Source organism: Musa acuminata, chromosome BXJ2-6, assembly GCF_036884655.1.
Source record: "Musa acuminata AAA Group cultivar baxijiao chromosome BXJ2-6, Cavendish_Baxijiao_AAA, whole genome shotgun sequence".
Classification (NCBI taxonomy): domain Eukaryota; kingdom Viridiplantae; phylum Streptophyta; class Magnoliopsida; order Zingiberales; family Musaceae; genus Musa; species Musa acuminata.
In genome coordinates, this window is record NC_088343.1 from 2,855,001 (window position 1) to 2,864,465 (window position 9,465).

The 9,465-nt window shown below is 44.5% G+C and overlaps 1 protein-coding gene across 1 annotated transcript in view; it reads left to right on the plus strand.

The window, feature by feature from the left end:
- The window catches only part of LOC135613496 (probable nucleoredoxin 1-1), a 2,950-nt gene extending 759 nt beyond the window's left edge, over positions 1-2,191 (plus strand). Inside the window, exons 2-4 of the mRNA XM_065110530.1 lie at positions 1-285; positions 379-873; positions 1,484-2,191. The exon at positions 1-285 is cut by the window's left edge and continues 195 nt beyond it. Coding sequence (XP_064966602.1) covers positions 1-285; positions 379-873; positions 1,484-2,191 — 1,488 coding nt within the window. The remainder of the gene's footprint in view (positions 286-378; positions 874-1,483) is intronic.
- Positions 2,192-9,465: the final 7,274 nt, after the last annotated feature.

Sequence of the window (9,465 nt, forward strand, 5' to 3'; positions counted from 1 at the left end):
TTGGCAGTCCCATTTGCGGACTCCGACACACGCGAAAGGCTACATGATCATTTCGGCAGTTTCGAGGAGTATTATCCCGCTCAGCTTATCATCTATGATGCCGCTATTGGCATGGTCGTTAACGAAGAAGGTCTCCGAGCTGTGGCAAAATATGGAGTAAACGGGTATCCATTTACTGTTAAGAGGTTCTACGAGTTGGAGGCGGCTGCTAAGAAGGAACGGAGTCTTCGAAGTCTGTTGGTTTCGCCGTCCCGGGACTACTTGATCTCCAATGATGGATCCAAGGTAATCGATGATCTCCTTGTAGGAAGAGAATTAAACTACATTCTTGATCCACCAGCTTACTACCACCATCTAATCTACGCTAAATTGAAGCAGGTTGCCGTGTCGGATCTCGAAGGAAAGATTGTGGCTTTTTACTTCTGGTATAATATTCCTGATAAATACGGCGGTCCCAATAAGTTGACTCTGGTGCTGGCTGAAATCTATAGGAAGCTTAAGGAAGCCGGGGAGAGCTTCGAAGTTGTGCTGGTGCCATTAGATGATGATAAATCATCCTATGAACAAGGCCTGGCAAGCATGCCATGGCTCGCGATTCCTTTCGAAGACGAGGGCTGTGAGAAGCTTGTCCGCTACTTTGAGCTCTGGCCCTTCCAATTACCAACCGTGCTTGTGATCGGTGCCGATGGGAAGATTATGCTTAAAAATTACGATAGGCTCATCTCCAAGTATGGAGTTTTAGCATGGGAAGCATTCCCGTTCTCTAAGGAGCAACTGGATTTATTGCCAGAGAAGGCAAAGGCCGCACAAACACTGGAATCTCTTCTTGTTGCTGGGGACCTCGATTATGTCATTGGGAAAGAAGGCTTGAAGGTAATGAATTGAGCATATAGTGAATCCACAGCTTGGTATTGTCAATGGCTAAGCCCTCATCATTGTGTTTGACAGGTTCCAGTGAAGGAGCTTGTTGGCAAGACCATCCTCTTCTTCTTTGCAATGAGTGATTCGTTTCATTGCCAGAAATTTCTTCCCAAGCTGATCGAGGCATATCACAAGATCAAGCGCATGGACAGTGCTTTCGAGGTGATCTTCGTCCCTATGGGCTATATGGATTCGGGTGCTTTTGAGTTCTTCTTACGCATGCCTTGGTTGGCGGTGCCGGTGGATGATGAGAGAATAGGATCTTTGGAGAACACTTTAGAAGCTCATTACGTCAACACCCTGGTTGTCATTGGTCCTACAGGTCAAACGATCAGAAAGAACGCCGCAACTTCGTTGAAGATGTATGGAGCCGATGCCTACCCGTTCAGTGAAGAGAGGATCAAGGAGGTAGAGATGGCACAAACACTGGAATCTCTTCTTGTTGCTGGGGACCTTGATTATGTAATTGGGAAAGAAGGGTTGAAGGTAATGAATTGATCATATAGTGAATCCACAGATGGGCATTGTCGATGGCTTAATCTCTCATCATTGTGCTTCACAGGTTCCGGTGAAGGAGCTTGTTGGCAAGACCATCCTCCTCTTCTTCTCGATTCGCAGGTCCGGTACATGTCGTGGATTTCTTACCCATCTGATCGAGGAATATCACAAGATCAAGCACATGGATAGTGCTTTCGAGGTGGTCAACATCTCGATGGACAAGGATCAGGATTCCTTTGAGGAGTTCTTCTCCGGCATGCCTTGGTTGTCGCTGCCATTCGGTGATGAGAGGAAGAAATCTTTGAAACGTACTTTCCAAGCCGATATCATCTACCCCTCCCTGGTTGCCATTGGTCCTACAGGTCGAACTAGCACAAGGAACGCCATGCATTCGTTGGCGACCCATGGAGCCGATGCCTACCCGTTCAGCGAAGAGAGGATCAAGGAGTTGGACCAGAAGATAGACGAGATGGCAAAAGGATGGCCTGAGAAGAGGAAGCATGAGCAACACAAGCATGGGAAGTTGGAGTGGAGCTGCCTGCATGGCCTGTATATGTGTCGTGACTGCCACAAGATTGGAAGTGGATGGTGCTACTTGTGCTCCACGTGCGGTTTCGGTCTCCACCCCAAATGTGCACTGAAGGAGGAGAAAAAGGAAGAGGAAGAACATGATGAAGGATCTGAGTGTGATGGAGAGGTTTACAACGATTTCGAAGATTCTGAAGATTCTGAAGATTCCGAAGATTTCGAAGATTCTGAGGATTCTGAATAAGAATAAGAATATGTAATGCAATGGTGTTTGTGTTTTGATGGGAAGAGCTTTAGATCGATGCAATGAAAGTAGCCGCATTATGATCGTCAACATTTTTTGTTGACGAAAATCTTTTCTTATTTGCTCCATACGATCAATCAAGCTTCATAATAACAACACCAATTCAACAAACATATTTGAGCCACAAAGACCAAAGAATAAAAATGTATCTTTGTTTTGAGCTATTATTTTCGATCTTCAATTTGTAAACTTATTTATTCTTGAGTGCTTTATTCTCTTTAGACAACTTTATTAAGTCGTATGTGTGGTTCTCAAGCAAGGATCTCATCTCTTCTTGCATGGCTTTAACTCACTCATTCTTATGCTCATGTATAATAGCTTCTTGGTAAGTTTCTGCCTCTCCCCCATCAGTAAGCATAACATACTCATGTGAAGGATATCTGGTAGATGATTGCCGCTCTCTAGTGGATCTTCTCAATGGAATCTCAATTGGTGGTGGAGGTGCTTGTTCAGTTGGTTCAACATTATCAACTGTAGGAGTATCATCACTGGCATTCTCATCACAATCTTCTTGTTTATCTCTCCCATGATCATCATGAACTACAAGTGAAGGAACTGGACCAAAACTCCAAGGAATATAAACAGAGGTTTCTGGCTTCTCAATATTATCACCATCATTAAACAATTGGTCTTTAAGAAATACAGCATCTCTGCTTCTAATAATCTTCTTATTCACTGTATTTCATAATTTGTACCCAAACACTTCATGACCATATCCAAAGAAGATACATGTTTTTACCTTATTATCAAGCTTGGACCTCTCATCTTTGGGAATATGAACAAATGTTTTACACCCAAAGACTCTCAAGTGATTATAAGATGTATCTTTTACTTTTCATACTCTCTTTGGAACATCACTTTTCAGAGGAATTGATGAAGAAAGATTTATTAGGTCAACTGTAGTTCTCATAGCCTCCCCCCAAAATAACTTCAGTAACTTGGTGTGGGAAAGCATACACCTAATTTTTTCTTCAATGGTTTTGTTCATCCTTTTTGCCACACCGTTCTATTGAGGAGTTTTAGGAACTGTTTTCTCAAACCTGATACTATGGAACTGCTAGTCATAGGTGCCCAGCAAGCTAATCACGTGAGTGATGGAACGTGTGACTTGATACAGAATCTTTTTGCTTATTATATTTTGGCGTATATTACTTTATAACTATTGCATAAATGCATGTATATATATATATATATATATTGTGATGTCCTTGGATTTGTGCAATGGGAATCGGATCGTGATGAGATCACGATAATGAGATCGATTCACCTTTAAACACATATCCTAAATAATCCCGGTCATAGGTAACTCGAGAGGGACATCGTGATAACCGGACAGACTAGTGTGCTGTATACCCATCCATATGATAGATGCAGCTGGTCTCATAGCTGCTCGTGTAGGGACACTAGGGATACAGTACAGGTGCTCATTAGAGAATGAGTTCACTGATTGATCCGCTTACGGAATGCTGGATGGTTGATGATGCCTTATTGTCAGACAGCGATTCCGTATTCCTAGTGGTATATCTGGTCCTTAGACTTGAGACACTAAGGATGTCCTGTATGAGTGCTCCGCTCTTTGATACCAGACTTATAGGTTTGGCTGTCCCAGATCTAGTACAGTTGATCATTGGGAGTGGTAGTCGACCTTACGAGGGCTATTGAGTGTCGATAGAGAATCATCCACTCTCGGCGTCATGAGAGGAATATCCCATGTGTTCTTGCTCAGACAAATCCCTAGCCAGGGTCATTCGGGTTGAGAGAGAAAGAGTTCTCCGGGAGAATCCGATTAGAGCGAGACTCGAGTAGAAACCGTATGGGTCTAACAGCACCATGCTTCATATACGGTCTCTAGGATATTAGATGGATGAGGGACTATAGGTACACGGTAATTGAGGATAGACAGGTCCAATGGATTGGATTCCCCTGTATCGTCTGGGGACTACGGCGTAGTGGCCTAATACGTCCGTAGTCGATGAGTCGACTGAATTATTCTAGAGATAATAATTCACTGAGTTAGAAGGAGTTCTGATAGGTATGACTCACGGCCAGCTCGATATTGGGCCTAGAGGGTCACACACATATGGTAGGTATTGCGATGAGTAGAGGTTCGGATATGAGATATCCGACGGAGCCCTTGTCTTATTGGATGCAGATCCAATACCCACTAGGGGAGGACCTATTAGGGTTTGATAGAGGACCTCTATAAAAATAGGAGGGATTCAGAGCCTCATAGGCTAGAGCCTTTGCTTGCCTCTCCTATTCTCCTCCCCCTCTTCACCTCAGAGTAGGCTTGGAGTTTTGAGGAGCGTCGTCGCAACCCTGCAGTGTGGATCACCGCTAGAGAGGAGGACGCTTGACATCCTTCACCCTCTCCTAAGGATCTGCAAGGAAACATGGATATACGATCTCCCTAGGTAACACAATCTACTCTATACGCAGTTTTAAGTTTCGCGGATTTTGCGCACCAATCTTCGCACGACGACAAACATCTCTTTGGGAATTGGGGATTTTGTTTTCTTGTTCTTCCGCTGCGCATATGATGTCGCCCCCATGATTTCCCAACAGTGGTATCAGAGCCAGGTTGTTCGTGCGAATGATTGGTTTTGAACTGCGTGTGTTGTGTTTAGGAAGAATTTTGACGTCAAAATCGTTGACGCAAAAACAAGGAAGGGCAGCAACAGTTGCTACCCTCGATCTGCGTGCGTGCTACGCAGCCGAAGGTAGGCAGCATAGGAGCTGCGTCTGCAGTAGTCGGCCGGCGGCCTGCTTGCAGCGGGCTTGCGTCCGGCGGGGCTGGCAACCCGCGGGCAGAGGCGCATGCGGTCGCTTCTCCCGCGGGGTGAGGCGTCGCAGGGCAGCGGCGCATGCCGCCGCTGCTCCCGCGTGGGCGGCCGCCCGGCGAGGTAGCACGGCTTGCGGGCGCTGCCTCGTGGGCAGAACCGCCCGCGGAGGCGGCAGCGCCACCCACAGGGGTGCCAACCCACGGTGGTGCCCACCTGCAAGGGTGGCGCCCTCGCCTCGTCGCACAGGCCGCCGCCAGTGGCGGCGGCAGCAGCAGCAAAGGGGAGTAGGGCATTAGGGTTTTCTGAGCAAAAGATAGTTTTGCCCCCTCGGAATTTGAGAAATTCTAGTTTCTGTCTTTTTATCCAAATTACGAAAATACCCTTAGGAATTGAGAAATTCCCTACATGTCCCTAATTTCAGAAAATATTAATTAATTAAAATGTTTAGTTGATTATTATTTTTATTATTATCTAGTAGTCCTACATGATGATGATTATTTATACATATGATGTATGATGTGTGGACGGATGATCATGGACCGTGTGATGTGTGTACTTGTGATTATTATTATTGAGGTCTACGAGCCTCCATTATATTTCTCGTTTATTGTCGGGCCTGCGTGCCTATGATTAAGTTGTAATCATATGAGGAGGCGCAGCGGGAGCGTGGATGCGATAGCGGGACCCACGAGACGGACGACTATGATGCATGAAGATGCATCAAGATGTCGACGGAACCGACGAAGACGAGATGGACGATCACAGGGCATGGAGATGCACCGTCGCACACATAGATCTTGATGTGAGTGATTAGGCCTACTGGCTCGGGCCTAATCATATTAGGTTATGGTCCATGATCATCTGGTGTGATTGGTTATACACATACTAGATATGTATATATATTTGCATGCGATGTAGATATATATTAAATATGTATATGTATGACATGTCATATTAGGAGAACAAATCATATAAACATCTCTCGATAATATTAAGTCGGTAAACGTGAGGCAATTAGATTGACCCACGTGGCCTTCGATCGTTATAAGTAGGAACCGATTCCCGGTGTAGGTTGAGTTGGTCGAGTCCCTCGAGACTCACCTATATCGCGATTCGCTATCTTGCTTACGACATAGAGATGTCACCGGTGACCTGAGGGCATGGTATGCTTGGTCGAGTCCCTCGAGGGTATATCATCAAATCAGACTCATCTTGTAACGAAGGTGTTGACTTAACCGAGCATCATGGTTGGTCGAGTCACTCGAGGCCATGGTGATTCGGAGGCCGAACAGGACGGGAATCACAAGGAGTTATGATCGGCAAGAGTTGCCTACCTTTTAGACTTAGTGTGATTGGTCGAGTCCCTCGAGGTTACACTATGACACTGATTGGATCCTGATCCCCACTAGAAGTCTGCCGGAGACTTCCGTTTCATGTGCTGAGGGTGTCGCGTGACTCGTTAGTAAAATAGTGGGAGCATATTAAGATAGAAGTCCATATCTTGATAGTTTATTTCTTGCAAAATCTGCATGTTATTCATTTCTGCTGCATCTTTATTTTCAGAAAATGTCGCTTTCAAATCCCTTACGTGGCATACTTGATGTCAACCGCCTCACTAGTCCAAATTATACGGATTGGCTCCGTAACTTGAGAATTGTTCTCACAGCGGAGAAAATCATGTACATCCTTGATACAGTGATGCCTACGCCCGAAGAAGGGGCAAGCGAGGATGAGATCGCTCGCTACGTGAAGTACATTGATGACTCCACTCTTGCTCAGTGGTATATGTTGGGCTCTATGACTCCTGAGTTACAGAGACAAAATGAAAAGATGGATGCCAAATCCATTCTCCTACATGTCCGTAAATTGTTTGAGGAACAGGGAAGGACTCAGCGATATGAGATATCCAAGAGCCTTTTCCGCGCTAGGATGACTGAGGGGACACCGGTTCAGAACCATGTCCTAAAGATGATTGAGTGGATAGAGAAACTCATAGGTCTAGGAATGGCCCTAGAGGATAACTTGTGTGTGGACATTGTGCTTCAGTCCCTACCAGATTCCTTTTCACAGTTCATAATGAATTTTAATAGGAACAAGCTTGAGGTAACTCTCCTAGAGCTCCTCAATATGTTGAGGGAGGAGAGAGTACTATTTAGAAAGAGAAGCCAGTTCTCTACACTAGTGAGACCAGAAAGAAAATAAAAGTAAAAAGACCCCTTAAGAAGGGAAAGGGCAAGAGCAGACCAGGTAAAGCAAAGGTTGCTATGAAAGACCCAGCAAAGGACAAAGGCTAGTGCTTCCACTGTGGTAAAGATGGGCACTGGAAGAGGAACTGCAAAGAGTACCTTGCAGAAAGGGCGAAATAGAAGCTTGGAGAAGCTTCAGGTACATTCATGATCAATCTCCAATTGTCAGATTTTTGTGATAGTGCATTGGTATTGGATACCAGTATTGCTTATCACATCTACAATTTATTGTAAATTCTAGCAAAGCCGAGGGGAGATTGACGAGAGAAATGCTGCATAAAGGTTTGTTTATGCAAGACACTACTCCACATATCATGAATGTAAGTGTCTAAGAGGAAACAAGATGAGGTGAACAGTGCATACCTTTGGCATTGTAGGCTAGGTCATATCCATGAGGGAATAATTCAAAAGTTGCTAAATGATGGATATCTAGATCCATTTGACTATGTGTCATATGCAACTTGCGAGCCTTGCCTTCGTGGAAAACTGACCAACTCTCCATTTAGTGGAACTGGAGAGAGAGCCACTGAGTTGTTGGAACTCATACATAGTGATGTATGTGGACCCATGTCAACTCATGCCATTGGAGGTTACTCCTACTTCATTACATTTACTGATGATTTCTCAAGGTATGGATATGTGTACTTAATGAAGTACAAGTCCGAGGCCTTTGAGAAATTCAGAGAGTATAAGAATGAGGTGGAGAACTAGACTGGAAAGAGTATCAAAACTCTTCGATCAGATCGAGGAGGTGAGTACTTAAGTATAGAGTTTACTCAGTTTCTCAAGGACCATGGGATATTATCCCAATGGACACCTCCTTATACACCTCAGCTCAATGGTGTCTCTGGAAGGAGGAATCGTACGCTATTAGATATGGTACGGTCCATGATGAGTTTCACTGACCTACCCATCTCATTCTGGGGATATGCCCTAGAAACCGCAGCTTACCTTCTGAATAGAGTTCCAACTAAGTCGGTAGTGTCTACACCATATGAGATATGGAAAGGGAAGAAGCCTGATCTTAAGGTTGTTAAGATTTGGGGCTGTCATGCCCATGTTAAAAGACACAACCCCGATAAGTTAGAATCAAGGACAAAGCGATGCAAATTTGTGGGATACCCCAAGGAAACTTGTGGGTATTATTTCTATCATCTCGAGGACCAAAAGGTCTTTGTAGCTAAGAGAGCAGTGTTCCTTGAGAAGGAACACATTCTTGGCGGAGACAGTGAGAGAATGATAGAGATGAGCGAAGTTGGAGAACCAAGCTCAAGCACCACTCTACAGCCCGAGTCTGTTCAGGTACCTAATACACAAGTTTCAACTTTACGCAAGTCTGATAGAGTATCCCATCCTCCTGAGAGATATGTGGGACATATTAGAGGAGAGGATGTTGAGGATATTGATCCTCAGACCTACGAGGAGGCTATTATGAGTATAGACTCCGGGAAGTGGCAAAAAGCCATGAATTTTGAGATGGATTATATGTACTCCAATAAGGTTTGGAACCTAGTTGATGCGCCCGAATGTATTGTACCCATCGGTTGCAAGTGGATCTTTAAGAAAAAGATCGGAGTAGATGGAAAGGTAGAGACCTATAAAGCAAGGCTAGTGGCTAAGGGGTATCGTCAAAGGCAAGATGTTGACTACGACGAAACCTTCTCACTCGTAGCAATGCTAAAATCCATTAGAATTCTATTGGCTATTGTAGCACACTATGATTATGAGATCTGGCATATGGATGTGAAAACCGCATTCCTCAATGGGAACCTCAAGGAGGAGGTGTATATGATACAACCTGAGGGATTCGTGTTCAAGAACTGCTCAGATAAGGTGTGTAGGTTGCTTAGATCCATTTATGGACTAAAGCAAGCTTCCCGAAGTTGGAACATAAGATTTGATGAGGCGATCAGATCTTATGACTTCGTTAAGAACGAAGATGAGCCTTGTGTGTACAGGAAAGTAAGTGGGAGCGTTATCACCTTTTTGGTTTTATATGTGGATGACATCCCAATCATTGGGAATGACGTAGGAATGCTATCCACAGTAAAGGCTTGGTTATCTAGATATTTCTCTATGAAGGACTTAGAGGAAGCATCCTATACCTTGGGGATTCGAATCTATAGAGATAGATCCAAAAGGATGCTTGGCTTGTCCCATTCCAGGTACATAGAAACTATTGTCA